The sequence below is a fragment of the Eublepharis macularius genome, chromosome 4 (assembly GCF_028583425.1).
Source record: "Eublepharis macularius isolate TG4126 chromosome 4, MPM_Emac_v1.0, whole genome shotgun sequence".
Taxonomy (NCBI): Eukaryota; Metazoa; Chordata; class Lepidosauria; order Squamata; family Eublepharidae; genus Eublepharis; species Eublepharis macularius.
The window spans coordinates 30,300,611-30,323,452 of record NC_072793.1 but is presented as its reverse complement, the minus strand read 5'-3'; the positions used below and the strand labels follow the sequence as shown (position 1 = coordinate 30,323,452).

At 43.2% G+C, this 22,842-nt stretch overlaps 2 protein-coding genes across 2 annotated transcripts in view; one reads left to right on the top strand and one right to left on the bottom strand.

The window, feature by feature from the left end:
- The window catches only part of ACSF2 (acyl-CoA synthetase family member 2), a 64,400-nt gene that overhangs the window by 24,141 nt on the left and 17,417 nt on the right, over window positions 1-22,842 (top strand). Inside the window, exons 7-10 of the mRNA XM_054978253.1 lie at window positions 1,477-1,572; window positions 3,333-3,481; window positions 4,922-5,013; window positions 8,101-8,177. Coding sequence (XP_054834228.1) covers window positions 1,477-1,572; window positions 3,333-3,481; window positions 4,922-5,013; window positions 8,101-8,177 — 414 coding nt within the window. The remainder of the gene's footprint in view (window positions 1-1,476; window positions 1,573-3,332; window positions 3,482-4,921; window positions 5,014-8,100; window positions 8,178-22,842) is intronic.
- Window positions 10,490-20,004, bottom strand: CHAD (chondroadherin). The gene is made up of 4 exons (XM_054978254.1): window positions 19,154-20,004; window positions 12,409-12,572; window positions 11,949-12,094; window positions 10,490-11,525 (listed from the first exon to the last, which is right to left on the bottom strand). The coding sequence occupies exons 1-3, from the start codon at window positions 19,940-19,942 to the stop codon at window positions 11,953-11,955; spliced, it is 1,095 nt and encodes a 364-aa protein (XP_054834229.1). The 5' UTR covers window positions 19,943-20,004; the 3' UTR covers window positions 10,490-11,525; window positions 11,949-11,952.

Genomic DNA, 22,842 nt, shown 5'->3' with positions numbered 1-22,842 from the left:
GGCCTTCAAGCCTGGTAGGCAAAGCTGCAAGTCTGATCATAGGCCACAAGCAATTAAAAATCATGTGGTAGAATCCTGAGGCAGTAGATTGAGCTGTTCCACTTCAGATTATAGGTGGAGAAAATAAAATTGTTAATGCTTCCCTTCAAATAAACCTTTAGCACATTTAGGGTGAAAGGTTCTAGTCTCTTAACATGGTGTAGTATTTATATTTATTTGGATATTTATATCCCACTTTTTCCCTCAGAGGTACCCAAAGCAGCTTGCAACAACAAAAATACAATAGAAATAAATCAAAACAAAGAAAACAGCAAACTATATCCCAGTCTCGGGGTGGTCCTAAATGCAGTGGCTACCTTAGTTGAAGAAACAGGCTGTGAGCCATGGACTAAGAACCAAGTGCCCTTGGTTTGTGCCCAAGGGCCAGCGCCTCTTTTTCAAATAATGTAATCCCTCCCCTGCAGCCTAAAGTCATACAGCCCATTTTGCCGCCTCATTCTCCTGTGGACCAAGCTAACATTGGGAAGTACTGCAAGATCAATATGTTTAAACTGACTTTGAGATAGCTAGAATCAGGGCTTTTTTTCTGGGAAAAGAGGTGGTGGAACTCAGTGGGTTGCCCTCGGAGAAAATGGTCACATGGCTGGTGGCCACGCCCCCTGATCTCCAGCTCAGCAGCGCGGAAGGCAATCTAAACTCCCCTCTGTCTGGAGATCAGGGGGCGGGGCCACCAGCCATGTGACCATTTTCAAGAGGTTCCGGAACTCCATTCCACTGCTAGAACCCTGGCTAGAATTAAATGAGGTGATTTGTTTATAGGTAGCACTCTTGATTCTTTGACTGAAGTTCCACACTCAGAGCGGAACTACAAGTGACAAAAGGCACAGTTTGGACACTTGTCAGCTTCCCTCAAGTTTTGATGGGAAATGTAGGCATCCAGCTTGGCTCTCTGACTGCTGTCCAATGGACTTTTCAATTGTCACTTGTCCAACATTCCGCCAAGCTGCCTACATTTCCCATCAAAACTTGAGGGAAGCTGGCAAGTGTCCAATCTGTGCCTTTTGTCACTTGTAGTTCCGCTCTCAGAAACCTGAGTGTGTGCTCCTTTTCTGCCTGTTTCATTATAAGTGTTGTCGCCATCCTTTCATCTCATTCCTAGGGCACGTAATATGTGCCCCCTCTTTTTATCTTTCTTTTTTTCTTGACTCCACCTTATATTTTCCCCTTGGAGAACTACACTGCCTTCCCCTTCCTCCTTTTTAGTACCTAGTCTCTTGAATATGTCTGTGGATTGGTGTGCAGGTCAGGTCTCTTGTTTTTCTGAAGCACAAGTGGGTCTTGGGCTGCTGGAATTCTTGTTAGAGTGCTTTATTTTTAGCACAATTTAATGTGTTGGTTTTAAAGCATTGTAGCCAGTCCCTGAGCCTGGAATAAGGTGGGATTTCAGTCAATAAATGAGTTCTATCTTTCTTTCAGGGAACAACAGGAAGCCCCAAAGGGGCCACACTCTCACACTACAATATTGTGAATAATGCAAACCTGATTGGTACGAGACTGGGAGTCAATACTATGGTAAAACATCTCAATCTGTTGGTTAATATTGAGGTTGGAGGTTCTTCTGACTACAGAATAAGGTCTCCTAAATAATTCAGATATTTATGGCGTACCTTTATCTTCAGTGGGGACCTGAGGTGGCTTTACAGCATCATTCTTCCCAATTTTATCATCACAGGAATAACTATCAGGTGGGTTAGATTGAGAGTGCGTGGCTGGCCCAAGGTCACCCAACAAGGTTCCTGGCAGAGTAGGGATCTGAACCTGAGTTTCCTAAATCCCAGTCCAACCCACTACACCAGGGGTTTCCGACCATATTGAGCTGTGGACACCTTTGGAATTCTACATTGGATGCAACCACTAAATGGCTGCCCCAGTAGACAGAGCCAACTACAAAATGGCTGCTGCAGGAGGTGGAGGCAAGCATAAAACGTCAGGGAATTAAGTTATGCATAAATCTAATAGTAACTCCTCAACATTTCAGGCAGAAACTCTATTTAATAGGATGCCTTTTACAATGAACATAACACTTGACCACCACCAGGAAAGGTGTAAGCGGGCACCATGGGTAAAATGTTAGGGAGCCCCGCACTACATCATGTTGGCTATCTTGTTATTTGAATATTTTCAGTATATGAACTGAGGTTAGTAACTCTGACTTCTTAATAACAACAACAACGTCAGCAACATTCAATTTATATACCGCTCTTCAGAGCAACTTAACCCACTCAGAGAGGTTTACAAAGTATGTCATTACTATCCTCACAACAATCACCCTGTGAGATGGGCAGGCTGAGATAGCTCTGGAAGAGTGGTGGCTGACACAAGGTCACCCAGCTGGCTTCAAGTGGAGGAGTGGGGAGTCAAACCTATTAGAGTCCTGCTGCTCTTAACAATTACACCAAACTGGCTTGTCCAAAGTGCAGCAGTGAGGGCGAGGCCCTAGTTTTGTAGTTTCCTTGATTATATACCTATCCTAAGTGCTTCATATTTAAATCCTTTAGAAATTACAGATAATGTAGGTTGATTTCTGGATATGGATTACTGTGTAGCAATGAAACTTTATTATTTAGAGGAGGATAAGACTGAAAGAAGTTTAGTTCCACAGTGTGCATTTTTCTTCCAATCATTGTCATGTATGCCAGCATACCTGCCAATATTGTGTTATGCATTTTGTGCTGAACAGAACTCTTTAACAAAGTTATATTCTGTGTACTGCATATATCATCTGAGGGTGTCTTAACTGCTAAAATAAAATGCAGCCAGGTTGGCCTCTCCGTTATCTGTTGAAAATATTTACTTTCACATTTCCAGCAAGGGTCCTTGAAGGCGAGCTGCTAGCAGCGAATGTTGTATCTTTCCCCAGAGACTGGGATATTTTCACTTTGTATTCCATCTAGCCTAAACTAATCAGTTCCCTTGTAACTTCTTTGGGGTTTCACACCAGAATGTCAATGGACCGAAGGGTGGGAAGTTTCCCTATAATTGATAATGCCTTTGTTTGAATTGTCACTTCTGCCAATTGCCACCTTTGTGTGAACATCCTGAACTGTATGGATCTCAATAAAGTTGCTTCAGCTGGAACACAGGTGTGTTAACTGTGGAGAGCTTGAGGGACCTAACTGCCAGGGACTGACATTCATCCGTTCAGGCAACCTCAGCTCTTTTCCAGTTGCCTCTTGCTGATAGCCACTTAATCTATATCATAATAAGCTGGAGACATGGTTAAAACCAACACTGCAAGATGAATCTCCTGATACTGTTTTCCTTAACCCTAGGAAGCCCGTTGTTGTCTTCCGGTCCCTCTTTACCACTGCCTGGGCTCCGTGTTAGGCTGTATGGTGATGGCTATTCATGGTATCACTCTTGTCTTCCCAAGTTTAAGCTTTGAGGCTAAAGCTACACTGAAAGCATTGGACCAGGAGAAGTAAGTGTTTGACTCAAACTAGAAAGATTAGAATACTGTCTTTTTTGCTACCATTTGGCCCCTGCTTCTGGGATGTTTCACTTCTTTTTAAGACACAGCCATAACTGCATGGTCTCACCATTGTGTGAATCAAACTGCTGACTTCTATTAGGCGTTTTTTTCTGTCACTTTTCTCTGTTTCCTAAGAATGTAGTAATGAATCGGAAATGAACGTGTACCATGTAATAGCTAAGGTTTGTGACTGGGATTTTATATTCTATGGAAACAACTTTGCCTCGGTAAGCATGGGGCAGCCTTGCCACCAGGAACAAGCAGTTGCCCTAGAAAAAAATGTCATAACTATATTACCTTTTCCTTGTGTTTATAAAAAGGTATCTGGATTTACATGCCATTCTAAAATTCCCCTGTGTTTACTCATGTCAGGGATTTGCTGCTTGACTGGAAAAAGCAATGTACAGCAACTGATATGCCACTAGTGCACACTTTTCAAGTAGAAAAGGCAGCTTATTTATCATGGGTGCTATCCTCTCTGCAAGTGTCCAAAAAAGCAAGAGAGGTAAATGGTAGTACCAGTTTAGCATTGCCACTTCATGATCCTTAGTGCAATCTGATTTAGGTTCGACACAATTAGTTTCTCAGTATATTCCATTCATAATCATAATTAGAGATGGGCACAAACCGGGAAAATTCCAAACCATGCAGTTCATGGTTTGTTGCGTTTCACGAACCACAAACTTGCCTGGTTTGTGAACCGGTTCGTTTGGTTCGTGAAAACATCACTTCTGGGGCAGCAGAAGGTCTGCAGAAAGCCCATTCCTCCCCCCTCCCGGCATTGCCTAGGAAATTGATTGATCGGTGATTGATCGGTGCCAGGCTGTCTGCAGTGACAAACCAAAAAAAGACGAACCAGCCTAAAGTTTGTGGCGGTTCATCAGAAATGGGCTCTGACAAACCACCAGTTCGTGAACTGCAAACCGGCAGTTTGTGATGAACTTTGGTTCATATTTTGGTTTGTGTCTATCTCTAATCCTTACTATCTATAATCCTCCCCTGCCCGTGTTTTTTTCAAAGCATTTTTATATTTCTGCAAATTAGTTCTTTTTTTCTGCCCCGGGTTTAATATACCATGGCTTCAGATTGTCTTCAGGATATCAGAGAATTGGGGATTCTTCTTGTAACCTTCTGGAAGCTAATGAAGATGGAAAGTTTTTTTGCAAATGGGCTGGGGCAGCTGGTGAGATGTGTTCAGTGCTTGAATGCTCATTTCTCTTTGCACTTGGGAAAGCAGTTTCCCCAAAATTCCAAGGAAAGGCTGCTCAAGGTTGTAGGTAGCATTGAAATTTTATACCCCCAATCCACGTTGGGTGGAGGACACAGTCATTGTGCTCATGCACTTATCTGAGCAAACTGTAATGGTTTCTCTTTGTTCCTTCCTTGAAGATGCACCCACATATATGGCACTCCAACCATGTACATAGATATACTCGGAGAGCCTGACTTTGACACCTATGACCTCTCAGCTCTCCGGGGAGGTGAGTACAGAACCAGAATGTTTACGTATTTAACTTAGACGTTTCAACTGATTTTGAAAATTTAGCTGCTTAAATGTCATTTCTACTTACTAGTTAATTTGAAGACACTGATTTGCACTGATTAGTACATTATCCAAACCTCAATATATGTGCCTTCTTGAGCTGTTGAAGGAAGTGTGAGATGGCTTGCAAACTAACAAACATAAACTACCATTACGAAATAGAAAGAAAGAAAGGTAGACAGACATTATGTCAACTAAAACCAGAACCAAAATAGCTTTCAAAATAAGCGAGTGTAACCTTATAGCACAGTCTCACTAATTAAAATTTCCCTTCACCACTAAAGTGACTAACTGATCAGTCATTTACAGCACAAACAATTAAAATGATCAGAGGCTTGCAGAGTTGTTTAAATTAATCAAAGCAAGGTGGTGTTTTTCAGTCCCAGCATAGTGGTTAAGAGCGTGGGGCTCTAATCTGGAGAACCGGGTTTGATACCTCAGTCCTCCACTTGAAGCCAGCTGGGTGAACTTGGGTCAATCACAGCTTCTCAGAGCTCTCTCAGCCCCACCCACCTCACAGGGTGTTTTGTTGTGGGGATAATAATGACATACTTTGTAAACCGCTCTGAGTGGGTGTTAAGTCATCCTGAAGGGCGGTATATAAATTGAATATCATCATCATCATCATCATCAAGCAGAATCTGATAGGCCCACTTCTCCCTCTCTCTGTCATATACACACAAACCGTTTCCCTGTCTTAATGGCTTCCATTTTTCATAGATCCTGAGCCTTGTTGGCCAGATGTAGGCCTGTCTTATAAGGGAGTCTTCTTCCTTGCTAATGGAAAAGGCAATGGAAACTCTGTCCTCAGGGTTTTATCAGTTTTGTTATAATCGTACCCTCTTGCATGGATAGGTGCTCTGTTCCCACTCTGGCCGGTGCTAAGCCAATCAGGTGACTTCCTATCCTTCTCTGCAGGGCTGTAGACAGGAAAATTATGGGAACCAGGATGAGATTCATGATGGGATGTCACTGTTAGACAGCTAAACTCTTCCTTGTTGGCTTAAGCTGATGGTGAAAGAAGCAAAAGTGTGTTATGTAACCTCTCCATTTACAGTTTGGTTTCTGAAGGCTTCATTTCGCTATGCAATTGCTCCTAAATGTTTCTCAGTGCATGATCTTTTTAAAAAAAATGTAGCATGTAATTCAGTGGTACGTAAAAACACTCAAAGTGGCATTTTAAAAATAATTGAAATAATGCAAATTGAAGACATATGAGCATAGGAAGGCACCTTACAACGAGTCAAACCACTGGTCTATCAAGATAGCATTTTCTGCTCTAACTGGTGGCTTTCCAGGGTTTCAGGTAGTGGTCTTTCATACCACCTCATACTTTTTAAACTGGAGATACAAGGAATTGCGTCTGGGATCTTCTGCAAGCAAAGCAGATACTCTTCCACTGAGCCATGGGCACACACCATTATGTTTGCTGAATGCTGAACCATCAGATTCCCCATTATCTATCTATATAAAGACATATGTCCTGACTGACTCATCAATGCCCAGCCCAAACCCCTGGACCTAGAAACATGAAATTTGGGGAGAACATTCCTTTTATGATGTAAACACCCACTAAGAAGGGATTTTAAGAAATTTGCTCCCTAAGGGGATAAAAGGGGTAAAATATGTTTTCCCAAAGGAATACAACTTCCCTGAGTGGCTGGCAGACTGCTGCCTGCTTGCACCCCCGCCCACTGCCAGCTCAGCCACACTTCCCTGATTGGGCCAGTCTTTCAAGGTCATTTGCATATGTGGGCTGATTGGGGCTCACAACATTCCACACCTCATCCCCCCCCCCCGACGGTTGGGACACAGGTCATTTGCATATGCAACCTGATTGGTCCTCACCCACCACCTTCTAAACAGTATGCAGTTGCTATTGGGAGTCAATAAATGTGTCCTGAGGTATAATGCACCTCCCAGTCTTTCTCTAAATGTTCATTAGGGTTGCCACTCTCCCTGTTACATACCCATAAGTTTTATAACTGGATTTAAAGTAGTTAAATACTGTAGCAAAGCACGAGTATCAAGCTAGTGTTCATATATTTGTATGAAAGAATAGTCCATTGGAGAAAAGCAATCAGCAGGATGTGTTTGTGTGAACCAGTCCCAAGTAAGCAAATGGCACTTCTCATCCAAATTGTGCTTTTCTTCTTCTTGCTAATAATTTGAAGGTTTCCAGGACTTCTTCCTCCCATCCCTTTTTGCTGAAAGCTCAAGATGGAAAGTGTATTTTCTTCTGTTTTTATTCCTATATCTACCAGTGTGTGGCAGCAGATGCCAGATGTACTGCAGTCCTGTGTTCTGTATCCATCCTTATATTTAAATGAATAGTAGTTTAAGAGCGAATCTTTGTAGTCATAATCATCATACTAACAAGTTGTTAATGTTATTTTTAATAATAATATAATTATCAGCATTAATTAAAAATGAAAGCTGAGAGCTGTAAACTGATAGCAAGAGGGCACAAGAACTACACTCAAATTCATTGAGATTGACACAACCAATTCTGGCCCAGTGTGGACAAGTCTCAAATAATTTGGGAAATTTCCAGGCTCAGATTGGGGTTTATCTTGTAATGGAAGAATAAGGATGGGGACTAGAGATGGGCACAGACTGGGAAAATTCTGAACCATGCGGTTTGTGATTCATTGTTCATGAACCACGAACTTTCACGAACTTGCCCTGGTTCGTGAACTGGTTCGTGAAAACGTCACTTGCAGGTCAGCAGCAGGTCTGCAGAGAGCCCATTCCCTCCCGTTGCCTAGGAAACTGATTGATCGGTGCTATGCTGTCTGCAGTGACAAACCAAAATATAAACCAAACGAACCGGACTAAAATTTGTCACCGTTCGTGAGAACCGCTGGTTTGTGAACCACGAACTGACTCAGTTCGTGATGAACTTCAGTTCGTATTTCGGTTCGTGCTCACCTCTAATGGGGACTATACTCCTTGCCAGTACTTGGACTAAAAATGTACAGGCTCTACAAGGAAGCAATTCTTGGTTTGTTTTTTCATCTCTTAGGAATCATTGCAGGGTCAATAGCACCTCCTGAAATTATTAAGAAAATCTTGAAGAAGATGAACATGCAGGAGATGGTGGTAAGTCTGTTTTTTTTATCTTTGCTTATACAGTTTCCTTTAGTGCAGTGATCTTTGGAGGACTTTCTTTGTGTGCCTCTCATGGTCAGAAATATGTTGTGCCTTCTCAGCACTGGCACAACCACCTAAGCCCACTTGCCTTCCATGTTCTTAGAAAACTGTAACTCTGCTTAGGATAGCACTGTAGATCACCCTCCCAAAGGAAGTTCACTTCATTCTGTCTCTGGCATTATCACACCAGGCAAAATTGGTGCTTTTCAAGGAGAGCCTTTGAGTCACAAAGTTTCTGGTTTTGTTGTTGGCTTCTGTTCTTCCCTATGAGATTCTTAGGGCTGAACCAGATGAATGCCGGGAGTTCTGTTCCAGCATTTTTATAAACCCACTTACCAAGTGTTCAGAGTCCTGATTTAGGTTGGGAGTGGGACTGTTATGTGACTGCCCCTCACTGTTGTCCTGGTTTAAAATGGCCCGAAGGGGGTCTCTGATAAGAAAAACATAAGTATATCTGTATCTGTATGTTATCTAAGCTGCCTAAAGAGTATGCCTGATACATTCTGGGGATGTTCCTCATTATGAATATTAAACTTCCATTCTGATAGCTGCCTGGAAGAAGGATATCAGAAACGGGACGTGAATGCTAGCACACCTGTTGCACTTTCACATCATATCCGGAATGATATCCCCTCTCTTGGACTGAATAAACATTTCCTTATGAATTTTGTAAATATGGCCTAACAGGATTATTTGACTACTTTGTAACTCGAGGCACTGCCACTTTACAGCTATAAGCACTGGTCACTTTCTTACTGTTATTTATTGTTATTTATTGCATACAAGCACCTAGCATTTTATTGCAGTATTCCACTTTACTATTGTGATCTTGTGACCTACATTGCTATTGTTTATTGATTGGTTGTATGTGACGTCCTGTGAGTTCTGTGTTGTTATTTTGGCAGTCATTGTGTATGCAAAATGAATATATGAAATTGAAGATACCGATTAACGGTATGAGACATCTTTCAATGATATTTATTATACAGTAAATTCTTCATTTAGTGAGTTGGTCACGGCGCACTGTGCTTTCTCTTCCTGTTTCCTAAGCAGGGCAATTAGCAGCTCCTTGGGGCAGTAGATTGGGGAAATGGTGTAGGTGCATTTCTCTACACGGGAGCATCCTTGTGTAAGAAGTCTCATATAGAGAGACTCTATGTCACAGAGTTATTGTGTGGATAAAATGGAGGAGAGGAATACCATGTATGCTGCCCTGAGCCCCATGGGGGAAACGCAGGATGAAAATGCACTAGATAGATGGATAGCGATGGATGTGCACAAAGCCCACTGTACTGGGATCCCAAAATTAATATTGCACAATAATCATCACAAAGTTCACCAGTCCCCGTGTTCTGCTGGCAGAGCCATAAATCATTGTACAGGGTTCTGGGAAGCATTATGCTATTCTATAGCTTTGAGCTCTTCTGACATACCACACAGCTCCTAGAAAGTTTGGATACTGCACACAATTATTCATAGTGCAGTGCTAGTACTACATACATAAATTTGGTGTATTGGTTGGGTCCTTTGAGGCATATTCTGATATTCATGCAGTTTCCATTTGCATCTCTCAGACGATTGCTTGCTATAGGGTTGAGCAGAAGGTTGTGTTCCCACACTGACTTGATGCTCACATGTTGCATAACTGCACAGCACCCGGTGTGCTTATTTTCTGTGTGGGAAAGAGCCATTCTGGCCATCTCCTGTACTTAAGAATAACAGTTGTGGTTTGTGCAACTGCAGGACCACAGTTAATGCTCCAAATGGCTGCAATAAATGATGCTGTGTAAGGAGACAAGGCCATTTTCCCAAAGTTGTGCAGGCTATACTTCTACCACAGTGTGTGCGCACACACACACACGTATATACACAGGCATCCTGGAATAAAATGCTTTTTTCAGTAACTTTCAACCTGTGAGGAAATAGTGGGTCCAGAACATCCATAGTTCAGTTGTATTGATCAAGTCATTATGGTGGTGGAAACTGCAGTCAAGTTGTAGTCAACCTATGGCGACCCCAGAGTGTTTTCAAGGCAAGAGACTTCTAGAGGTGGTTTGCTATTGCCTACCTCTGTGTAACAACCCTGGCCTTCCTGGAGGGTTTGCTATCCAAATCCTGATCAGGCCCAACCCTGCTTAGTTTCCGAGGTCTGACAAGATCAGGCTAGCCTGGGACATCCCAGTCAGAGCTCAGATCATTATTCTCGAACCTTAATATGTGATGCACAGAGGAGACAGAGGGGTTCATGAAAACGAGGTCACTTCATCTTTGCAGCAAGAGCTTTATACAGAAGTTATACATAAGAAAATATACAATTTGTTTTCTACATAAGAATAGGAGGACGTCTTTGCTTGCTTTTTTAAAAATCCCCCTAGGAGTCATTTACACTCAGTTGCAAGAATAAATATTATATATTTAGATAAACTTTCAGGATTAAAAAATGCAGTTAAATTGAAATTGTGGTACTTCTAAATCCGTTATGATAAATCGCAGTCATCTTGCTGCTTCCTGTTATGATTTTATGGATCTAAGATGGTGGTGATTTTCCAGGGTGTTAGGGATAATCTTTCTCTTCCTTGTTCTATACATGCACAGTTGGTAATGTCGTATTTCCCCAGGGCAGTGATTCTCCAGCTTCCTGTTCATGAGGAACCACCTTCCACATCACCGTAGAAGCCATTTCCTCTGCTTTTAAACTAGCTTGAGCTCTAGTTCTCTGACCCTTCTTCTCCCTCCATCCACGTCTTCTCAATAGTTTCTCCAGCATCTGCACTTCCTTGTTTCTCCCATGCTAACAATCACTACAGCCCCTCATTGAGAAATTCAAATCTTGACAACCTTTGCACTCAGAAATATAACACACATTAAATTTTCTAATATGTATGCCTGAAGATTTAGTGCTGGAGAATTTTGAATTTCTAATGCAATTTGCGTGGTGGGCAATATGGAAAACATTTTTTTGTTTGTTGTTTGTTTACATAAAGTGGGAATGCAAAACCTGAGGATAAAGTGAATGACCTGAATTAGGTCTAGAAAGATGACTGTAGTTTACCAGCAGGATCTAGTTTAGCTTGTCTTAGCATTGTCATGCATAAGTTATAATACATATAATATCAGGAAAAGAAATTGAATGGTGGATTCCATCCTGACATCTGCATTTGGCAGGAGATGGATATGACTGGATATATGTTTCTCGGAGGGAAAGAAGGAGATGCTTAGGGATGAAGGGCTTGGACGAACTCAGTAGTTTTCTGATTGGTTAAAGCGGCCAGTCACCTGGACTAGCTTTCCTGGGTCCTGTGAGAAGGGAAAAAAGAAGGGAAGGGGGGAGAAACCATAAGCAACAGAAAGGTCTTCTGAGAAGATGACACATTAAACTACATATTGGGAGGTATAGCTTCACACATCTTAGCTCCTACTAAATACTTGGTGAGCTTCTATATCTGACATTCCCATAGAGCTGATGTATGCTACTGAAAGCGGGGGGGGGGGGGGGGAGGCTTCATCCTTTAAAAGCAATAAGAAATCAATGTTGCTAGAATCTAATATTTTTCAAGCAACTACAGTGTAGCTGCTAACAGTGATTAGGAGCAAGTGAACAAGAAGAAATTAAACCGTCATTGCATAATTATTGTTAATAGCAAAATATTATTGGTGACCAAAGAGCCACTTTGTACAGGGAATGTGGCTTTTAACAGAAAAGAAAAACCTCTTCGTTACCTGTTTAATGGCGACTTCCCTTCTTGGACCTCTTAGTGGGGAGCCTGCAACTGCGGAGTGCAGCAGTGTCTCGAACCTGCTGTCCTCGAGCTGCAGAAGGTGCTGCACAAGCTGCATCAGGGCGTGAGCGAGTGGATTCCAGCCACCTAGGGAAGAACAAACAAGAAGGCAGTGTGGTATAGTGGTTAGAAATGTTGGAGACTCAGGTTTGAATACCTGATCCGCCTGGAAAACAGAGTGCCATTAGGGAGTAAAGTGCAGTATAAATAGCTTGTTAAAAGTCCTCATGCACTAGGAGGGTACTTGTTAGGGCACATCTCCTGTGTAAGAATAAAGTACCACAGCATCATGCCATGCACTTAGCATTGATGCATTAACTACCCAACATTCCTTCCTCCCCACACAAGCTTTCTCTGATCAGAGGAGTCAATGCACTCAGTGAAACATAGCACTTCTTTACCTGCGCAGGGGTGCTAGCTGACAGGAGCAATGCCAGGGGTTGTTAGACAGGGTGAGTGTCTGAAGAGCACTGAATGGGAAGCTCCTAGGAAGATTGTGAAGTTTATTGTTCTCTATGTGAACAGTCTTCAATGTGGTTACACCAGCAAATGCTTTATCTGAAAACTGAAACAGAAGAACAAGCAGTGATCATCATTATGAATTCACTGAGTAAAGCCAAGGCTTGTTTTATAGGAACATCTCAATTTGTTTTCTTCTTTTAAAGCTGCCGCAATTTAAGCATGTGAATTATACTCGTACCTTTTTACATTAGGAGAATATGCAGATATTTCTCAAAAAAAGATGCATGCCTTCTATAATTTAAATAAAAGGTGTGCTCTGGCTCCTCTTATTCTCTTTCTAGACATTTCTTCAACTAATATAGATATCCTTTTGTGGTTCAGAGCTGAAATCCCTTCTTATGCTCAGTTGCCACATTCATGGAACTGTTCTTGGAGAGAAGTATTTGTTGAGACTCGAGGGCCTGCAGGCTTTGGCAGAGCCCTGTGGCCTCTTAATGGAAAGTTACACTTGGCACTCAAAAACAGTCAAAACAACAAGGCAGATATCCAGCTCCTCGGATTCTGTGCCCCTTTCTCTCTTTTACTTTACTTGGGATGCTGCAGAATTTATACCTTCTAGTTTGCTTAGAACTGTAGCTCCTTTGCAGAACTCTGAAAAATGGGAAAAAACTAGAACAGCTCTTCTTGCTGGTATTTTTCTCTCTCTTAATACTCATTGCTATTGCTTTTGTGCTTTGGAAGGATTCTCGGAAACATCAACCTATCTCCACAAACTGCTTTAGAAACCATTAATTAGATTAAAAACTTGTTGACTGCAGTTTCAACGAGCTGCTTTTATCTACCAGCACTCACCATTCCTATTGTAGTCATTCCTTTCATTTGGGGAAATGAGGAGATTACATGCTACACTCACCAGAAAGTTGCCTAAGTCAATTACCCGTTACTGTATTTCCACAACATACTACATTACGCAGGCACCATTCCTGTTGGCTGTTGGGTACTGGCTATTGGGTGTCCACTTATTCTTGCATAGTACTTTTGCAATGAAATAGTCAACTCTCATTTTTGTTTCAACGTTGTCAGTAATAGGGAAGTAAGCAATATTGGTTTAGAGACTAATATTTGAATGAATGACCTCCAGGGACCATCTAAATGACACAGACAACAACTGTTGGTGGAAATTTTTTTGTGGACCATCACTGAATGAATCCCAGCAGATTCTGCTTGAGTTGTTAGCAAGGCTTGCTTTCACATGGAATGTGAAGGCAAGAAACAAGCCCCTTGTGGTACTCCAAATAGTCTTTGATATTTGGAGAGGATGAGTTGCATCCTAGACATCCTTACATGTCACATCTGGGTACTTGAATCCTAATATCTTTTTTGTAATTTTGTGGTATATTCCTGGGCGTAGCATCTCATAGTGCTGAGTTTCCTGGTGTGGTTTGTGGGCTATTCATTTCATTGCAAAAACAAAATAGAACATTTTCTTTCATGAATCAGGACATTGTATGTACAGGATGAAATCTGTGTATGTGTGTGTGTCTTTCTCTGTCTCTGTGTTACAAGTTGTAGTGGGCCCAAAGAAATAAAATGTGGGTCCTGCACTTGAGAATGTGTAGAAAGCTATGTGGATTTGCTAAAAGAGAGAACAAAGATCACCCATCAATGATTCAGCCAAGAGGACAGTGATTAGAAAGGGAGAAACGTGGCAGGGGGTGTTGTTGTAAGGGTGTGGGGAGTAATGTTATGCCAGTCGTAATGGCATATGGAGAGGCTACAGCATGGGCTCCTTTCATGTGACCCAGTGTTTCTCATATTACACTAGTGGCATGGGAGGGAGCCACACCATAGCAGCTTCCCTTCCACCAGCAGAACATAAGGGAGTCTACATTTTATTTATGGATGTCAAGGGCTGGGATTCCAAAGCTGGTGAGTAGATATGAGGCAAGACTGAAGCAGCCAGAAGAACCAAGCGTTTTTAAAGAGGGAACAGGATTGAGAATAGGCTCTGGCATGTATATAGAGACAAAACAGGTGATGAAGAATGTGGAGGTCATTGTGGCCCTCACACCACAGCTGGTTGTCCATGATCTCACTGACACAATTCTATGTGGAGGCTTTCGGCATTCCAGCCTTTGAGGGAGAACAGGGAATAGAACTCTGTCAGGAACTAGATGGTGGAAGATGCAGCTTGGATATGGTACTGTGGACAGCTCCCTCGTGGTTTCGCCATTATGACCATGCATACCGCTGACAAATCCAGGTTCTGTTTATAAATATGAAGAGTTAATACTGAGATCCAGGATTCTGGACTGAAGGAAAATACCATGACTTTTAGGCATATTTTTAAACATAGAATTCTTTTGATAATTCCTCAGTCTTGACTCCAGAGTATTTGCTTAGAATCGTATCGTTCTGGCATCTTATGTCCATGGCTTATCTAGATGAATTCTAAAGGAAATGCATGGCTACCTTCAAGATTTTTCTTATTCATCAGCCCCCAAATAATCTCTTTCAGGAGGAAACACTGAGTATTTTGAATATTACTGAGGTAACATCAAGCTGGAGAATATCTCCAGCATTATTAAAGGGGATTAGCATTGCTTCAGTCCTGAATACATTCCCATTTATATCATCATCATCATCATCATCATCATCATCATCATCAATTCGCCTTCTATCCCTCCCTCCCCACAAGTGGGCTCAGGGCAGGTTACATAAAACATCAAATACAATTTAAAATCACAATAATAATTTATATAAATTGAATCAATCAATAACAAACGTATAATCATAAATATTTAACAAATTTCACTCCCCAAGATGGTGGTCCTTATCATTTACGCTCCCCCACCGAAGACCTAGGGGGAAAGAGAGGGGAGAGGGAAGGAGGGGGCAACGTTATGCCTAGTTACACTTATATGGGGATCATGATGACATTTCAGCCCCCTCATATGGGGGTCATGATGAAATTTCGGCCCCTTCTCAACAAGAGACTGGAGAGGGAGATTCACCAGATAACGTAAGAGTGGCCTCAATCGTCTCCGTCTTACAGGCCACCAAAAAGATAGCAAATTTTGACGGACCCTATTTTCAGCATCTTCTTATTAATTTAGTCTTATTTTCAGCATCTTCTTTATAGCATCCTATGTCAATATCTGCTCTTAGTGGAATTTTTCAGTAATTTTAAGAGCATTTATTTAATTTTGTTTGCCAGTAATATAGACATCTCATAGAGGTTTTTTCCCCATGTTGCTGGGAACTGTTTTTCTCCTTCATTTGGCCAATCTTCATCCCTTTGGTGAGCTGCTGTGTTGATTCACCTGGGTAAGAGTGGTACCAGAGCACACTGGGGATCTGCGCTCTTTGCTCACCTGGAAGTCTTCCATTCTGTGGGATCTGTTTGATGTGGTCTCCTTTCCCGCCCAAAGCAGACTTCATCCAGTGTGATGTCACTGCTGCCTCCTGTTTACAAGTAGCACTTCAAGCATGGTGCTGTTACCTCAGGGTTATCATGACTCATTCCATGAAAAGAAGAGAAGCTTTTTGCTGCATTTCCTGAATGTCCCTTCTGCTCTCAGGATTGGAACAGAGCTTCTTTGTAGAATACTGTGAGGGTTTCTCTTGAGAGATAATCAATAAACAAATCCTCCTTTATGAGGTGTAAGGTTGAGGAGGAGAGGGGTAAACATCCTTATGTGAGACCAGCTCACCTCTCTGTGGTACACTCACTATTCACTGCTACTAACAATCTCTTCAGTGGAAATCATTGCACTCTTCCACTCTGAAATGGAAGAGATAACTAATCTGGTGTTTTGAAATGAGGCACTGCTGTAGCCTCTTTTGCTAGTGCATACTTAGTTTGGGTGTGGACTTGTCACTGTTTTCTCACAATCCCCTAATCTAGTCACCCCCCTCTCCATCATCTGTCTGTCTGTCTCTCACACATACACACAGGTTTTCATTGCATCATTTATTTTGACGGTTCAGAATCAGATGTCATGATTTTTGTTATTACTATTAAGAACTATTTACTAGTTCTGGCATGTCAATAAAGATCTTGAACTTGAAGTTGCAAACACCCAGGGCTTTTTTTCAGCAGGAACGCAGTGGAACGGAGTTCCGGCACCTCTCATGTCCAGTGGCCCTGCCCCCCCCCAATCTCCAGACAGAGATCAGTTCCTCTAAAGGAAATGGCCATTTTGTAAGGGGTCCCATGTGTTTCTCCCTCATTTTTCTCTTGAGAGTTCCACCGCCTCTTTTCCCAGAAAAAAAGCCCTGCAAACACCATTACATATACAGAACAAGGTGAGGAAGGGAATAGGGTTTTCAAATTAATAGTAGGGTGAGCTAGAGTTAAGGCAGATAGCAGTAGAATTCATCTGATTTAAGGATGGTGAGAGTGACAGAACAGGCTTTGGGTGTTTTTGAGAGAGAACTTGAAAGAGGAAAAGCATCCTGTAGCTTGGTGAATAGAAAGGGTCAGATAGTTTTGATAATATTTCAGAACAAGCTATTTCAAACCTAAGAAGGAAAAAATGTAAGCAATCGGAACTTATATTGATCAGATTACTTGTTCAACGTTTTAGTGGCATCTTAACTGCCATTTTAGTAATGATTAATGTTGTGTTTTCCTTTTGCACAGACTTTGAGTCTTGCATTTGAAAGAATAAGGAAGGCTGTATTTTCAAAAATATTGTATCTTCCATATCAATGATAAAAGCGGGGCTTTTTTTCAGCTGGAACGCTGTGGGATGGAGTTCCGGCACCTCTTGAAAACGGTCACATGGCTGGTGGCCCCGCCCCCTGATCTCCAGACAGAGGGGAGTTTAGATTGCCCTCCGCACCGAAGCGAGGGCAAACTCCCTATCTGTCTGGAGATCAGGGGGCGGGGCCACCAGCCATGTGACCATTTTCACTGAGGGCAATTTAAACTTTAAAAACTCCCCCCTTGTTCCAGCTGACCCAAAGTGATGTCATCGTACAGTCCTCGGAGCATGCACGCACTTTGTGCACGTGCATGTGGTACCAGAGGCACTACCTCCTGCCAAGAGTTGCCCCCTGTGCTGGCAACCCACTGAGTTCCACCACCTCTTTTCCCAGAAAAAAAGCCCTGGATAAAAGTATTTTGTTGGGCAATAAATAGTATCTTTTGTTACTGTGGCCTTTTCTTCTTTGTGGAGTCACTGCACTCGGCGTCTTTGTATTGTAGATGACTGGCCCAGAAAGAATGCCTTTCCAGGGGTTATTTTAGGTCTTCAACCATTCTGCAGATTGCCCTTGTCCTTTAGCATCAGCAGAAAGTCTGAGTTATAAACAAGAGGAAAATGATGTTCTTTATACGCAGCCATGTCAAGTGAGGGCGAGGGACGGGGGATTCCAGCTCTTTCCTCACCCATGTTCCCTACTCCTCGGCTGACATTAAGGCCGTTGCCTCAAACACGGCAAGGTCAGGTCTTCCTTTCCAAAACTGACACTTCCCCAGCTGGACAAAGTCTCCAGTTTCTGAGGAGGAGATAGCAGGCATTTCCCTGTACCCAACCAGAAGCTCTGCTGGGACGGTGCAACCTTTTGGGTAGCTGCCCAGGATCAGGAGTGATGCACGGGACTTCTGTCTATCCCAGTGTTGTTTCCACGTGCAGAATGTTACTGTCCCTTCCTAAGAATTAATTTTATGAGAGAAGGTAAAGGTATGCACTTGAGGGACACCATTGATAGAGTTTAAACTTGCTCTCTCTGTCTCTGGCGTTAGAAGCCATCTGTGTCCCAGACTGCAGCTCAGTTTGTCCTGTGGAACTTGGTGGCAGCAACTCAGAGCCAAGCTACAAGTGACACCTTACACAGGTTGGACACTTGTCAGCTTCCGTCAAGTTTTGATGGGAAATGTAGGTGTCCTGGTTTTACAGCTTGGCTCTCTATTACAGCTGCGAGACCAGGACGCCTACATTTCCCATCAAAACTTGAGGGAAGCTGACAAGTGTCCAACCTGTGTCAGGCGTCACTTGTCGCTTGGCTCTGAGAACCAAGCCAGCCCAATGTTTAAATACCGCAATAAAATGCCATGTGCCTCTCGCTATAATGATTGGGGGACGGGGTATATGTGAGGACAGTCATGATGTCAGCAAGTGCAGCTCTTTCCCCCAATAGGAATAAATTGCAACTTAATCATTTGGGAGAAAGTAAAGGGGTGTATCTGGCAACGTTGTTGGAGAGGGGTTAAATCCTGTCCCCAGTGAGCCCAGCATTGAGAACTTGTTCCTGACCTAGTTTCTGTATCTTGGTCAGTATGACGGAACACTAGAAGAAAGGGATGGAATGTTGAAACCTGGTTTATATATACAGGTTGGGGCCCTATGATGAATGGGGGCGAGGTAAACAATTGGGGAAAAAACTCCCTCAGACATAAAACGTCTAGAATAATATAAACAGGCCAGTTTCTCCTCCTTTATCAGGACAAATTGGAGGCTTTGTTTCTTCTTATTCTTCGTTTAAATTGCCAAAAAATCCTTTGTATTCTCCGGAAGTCCTCCGAGCATGCAGAAACCCATTTCTTTTCTATGGCTGACCCTGTTTTTCAGCCTCCACGGTAGGCACACAGAATCATGAATTTTTTCCTATTAGAGGGAATGTATAAATGGATATATAATTCTGGGAAGGGTAGGAGGAATGCCAAGGAGCTCTTACCTTTTCAAGGTTCATGTTTTCCAGGCTGAGGGTCTCCATGTAGCGTCCAAAAGACTGGAAGGCAAAATCTGGGATGACCTTTATGGGGTTGTGGGAGAGCTTCAGGTCCTCCACCACCCTTAGTTTGCTCATTGCAGCCTGTGGGTAGCTGCTCAGTTGGTTCTTATCCAAGTGGAAGATAGCTAGGTTTTCCACGTCATCCAGAGCCCCTGGCTGGATGGAGGAGATGGAATTATCTGAGAGGTAAAGCCAGCGAAGGTCCTTAGTACCATGGAAGGCTCCTGCTCTCAATTCTCGGAGCTTGTTGTTTCCCAGCTGCAGGATGAAAAGGTTAATCAGTGGGGAGAGTACCCCCTTGGGCAGGTCGGAGATCTTGTTATGATCTAGGTAGAGGTAGGTGAGCTCTGTCAGGTCATCAAAGGCTCCTGCCTTTATGATGCTGATGTCGTTATTGGACAAATAAAGGTAAACCAGTTGCTTCAGGCCCCGGAAGGCTCCGCTGGAGATCTCCTTGATGTGGGAATGTTGGAGATGGAGGGAGACGAGATTTTTCATCTCCCTAAAGCCATTGGTTGGCAGGACAGGGAAGTTGTTCCTTTGCAGATTGAGGAGCCTCGTTTGCTCAGCTACTTTAGGGATCTTTTTCAGTCCAACGTTATCACAGATGACGTGCTGGAGGTCTCCTCCGTGGCAGTGACAATTTTGGGGACATGCCTGGAGAACGGGCAGGAGGCAAAGCAGTAAGCCGAAGAGCTTGATGAAATCAAAGCCCCACCGGTCCATGTCCATAGAACTGGGATAGATGTGCAGGGAAGAGGAGGAGGAGGAGGAGCAGCCAAAGGAGGAGGGAGAAAGTGGAGTGAAAGGGAGAGCAAGTCTGCAGCAAGCTGAACACAGCCCTATTTATAACGTTATTAAAAAACAAAATCCCTTCCCACTAACCGCAGCCAGCAGGCAGACTCTGGCTTGGAAGTAACTGGCTTCAGGAACTCAGTGTGAGTTTAACCCTTTGGCACCAAGTAGAGGTGGATCTTCCTCCCCTCCTGCCTTTGATGCCAGGAGGACTGCTTTCCCTCGGAGAGAACAGTATTTGCATGTCTGCAGTGCTGGAATGTTCTCTGTGTCCTCTAACTAACGTGAAAGGACAACAAAATGTGCCGAACATCCTTAGAATTATGATGGTGCCTGTCTCATTGTTGCAGGCTAAACAGTGGCTCATAGAACAGGCCTGTTGCTGTGACTAACACAGAACCAGCCTGTAGCCTTTCACCATCTAAAGTGTGGGGGCATTTTTGTAGTCTGCATATCTGCTGAGCACCTGAGACAGGGTTTCTTTGGATGCCACTAACTGACCCACTGATCCGCCTTCTTCAGTTCTGTGTGTCTTGCTGAGCACTCGGTACAGAGCACCTTTTTTTGTATTTTCTTACTGTTTCTAATAATACTATCCTCAAATGCATAATAGTCCTCCTGGACCTGAGTGACTATTAAATAATACAGTCCAGAGAAGACCTTTGGGGAGGTAATCCATAGCTTGAGCCTGATTTTAGCAGCGAAAGGTAGAATGCAAATAACCCTCGTCCCCTTCAGATAAAGCCACAAGTAACCTGCAGGGGATAATGCTGAGAACTATACACAGCAAAGTGTAAGGTCTAAGACTGTGGCCCAAGGATCAGGAAGGTCTCAATTGAAATCTTGCCTCTATCAAAAACCCTTAAGGTGAGTGTAAGCAAGCCATTAATTCTCCATTTCAGCTTCTTCGTCTGCAATAAGGGAGTAATGATACCAACCTACCTGCCGGGGTTGATGGTTAAGAATGACCATATGGAAAGTGCTTTGAATGCTTGCTGTATGAATGGAAGGTCTTATGTTGAATCATGGTCCTCAAGATCACAAACCAGAAAATCAACAGCAGTTCAGCTGTCTAGAGGCTCATCAAGCAATCATCTTTAAGAGAATCCCTGACTTACTGTAGCCTCTACTTTTACGTTCAGTCAGGCACAAGACTGCTGCTTATATGCTTACCTGGTCTTTGCCCGTCTTCCTTTTCCCCCTTTGCATGTTACTGACTTCTAGGGTTGGAATCCTCCAGGTTGGGCCTGGAGTTCTCTTGGAATAACAAAACCGTCTTTAGACTACCAAGATCAGTTCCCCTGGAGGAAATGAAAGATTTAGAGGGTAGAATCTCTCCCTTCCCCAGGCTCTGCCCCAAATCTCCAGGAATTTCCCAAGCTAGAATTGGCAACTCTACTTACTTCCTTTAAAAACAGCTTTCTAGATATAGAGGAGTTAGCCGTGTTAGTCTGTAGTTGCAAAATAGTAGGGTCTAGTAGCACCTTTAAGACTAACCCACTTTAGTGTAGCATAAGCTTTTGAGAACGACAGCTCTCTTCATCAGATGCATCATCTGACGAAGAGAGCTGTGGTTCTTGAAAGCTTATGCTACAATAAAGTTGGTTAGTCTTAAAGGTGCTACTGGACTCTTTACTATTTTGCAACTACAGACTAACACGGCTAACTCCTCTGGATTTGGTCACCGTGTATCCATGGAATGTGATATTCCACATGGACTTCCCCCTCCTTCCACATGCTTCACATATTGTAGTCCTCAAACATATGGAATTGGAAGATAGGGCATACGGTATCTCTCGGCACTAAAAGAAAAGCATGGAGATAGGAGGTCCCTATTTCTCCAGGGTGTAATTTGGAAAGTTAGAGGACCTCTTCCTCCCCATTGCATTCAATGTATCTCTTTACACAACCAGGCAAACACTCTTAAGAAGAGTTCTCTCCCCGAGTCCCCAAAAAGGAACCCAGAGGCGAAGGAGGAATTGGTGCGTAGTTCTGTTGCTTTTTAAGAGATCAGCCATGATGATATAGCTAAAAGAAAAGGAAGTGATCCAGGCCCCAGGGTCCCACACCTTTACACACCGCATGGGTAAGAGAGAGAGAAGGGAGGAGTTGGGGGTGGAGACTGGAGATGGAACATTTTGAGCTGATTTTGAGCCAGGGGTTGGCTGCAGCAGACAGCTGGGAGCTGAACATATAACTGTGACCTTGTTGAGGCTTCTCCTTCCTGAAGCTGGCTAAAAATGCCCAGGTGACTGGGGTGTTTACGGAGGCGAGGCTGTCTCAAGAAAGGGAGGGGATCCGAGGACTGACTTAGGACACAGAGAAAGGATTGTTCGCAGGGCTGCCTGGCTTTTTCCATTGTTGAGAGGAGGCGTCGCTGGGAATGCGTAGTGAGGTGTTATGCTGAGTGGCCGGGGTCGAGCCTCTGTTTTGCAGGCGTGCAATTCAAAGGGACTTTGACTGGAGTTGGGGGTTGGCGGGTATTTTTATATCTTGGAGCGTATGTTAATTTTAGCGTAGGATTCTGGCAGTTTTTCACATTGGCAAAACGATTGTGTAATATTTTGAAACCTTCCCATGCAGCTAGGATAGAGGAGAACTCAGCACTGGAATGACCAGCCCTTACCAGAGACTCTGGATTTCTTAACTCTCCGGAGCCTCTTCTTTTTCATGTGTCCTCTGCTCTTTTTCTCTGGGAGTTTCCACCTCTGGTGTTCCATCAGCTCCCCTGACTGCTTTACCTCTTTCTGTCTGGTATGCCGGCCCTCCAGACAGTTTTTGACGTTCTCCTTTGATCACTTCACACCTTCACTGAGTTCCTGCTCTCTGGTGCCAGC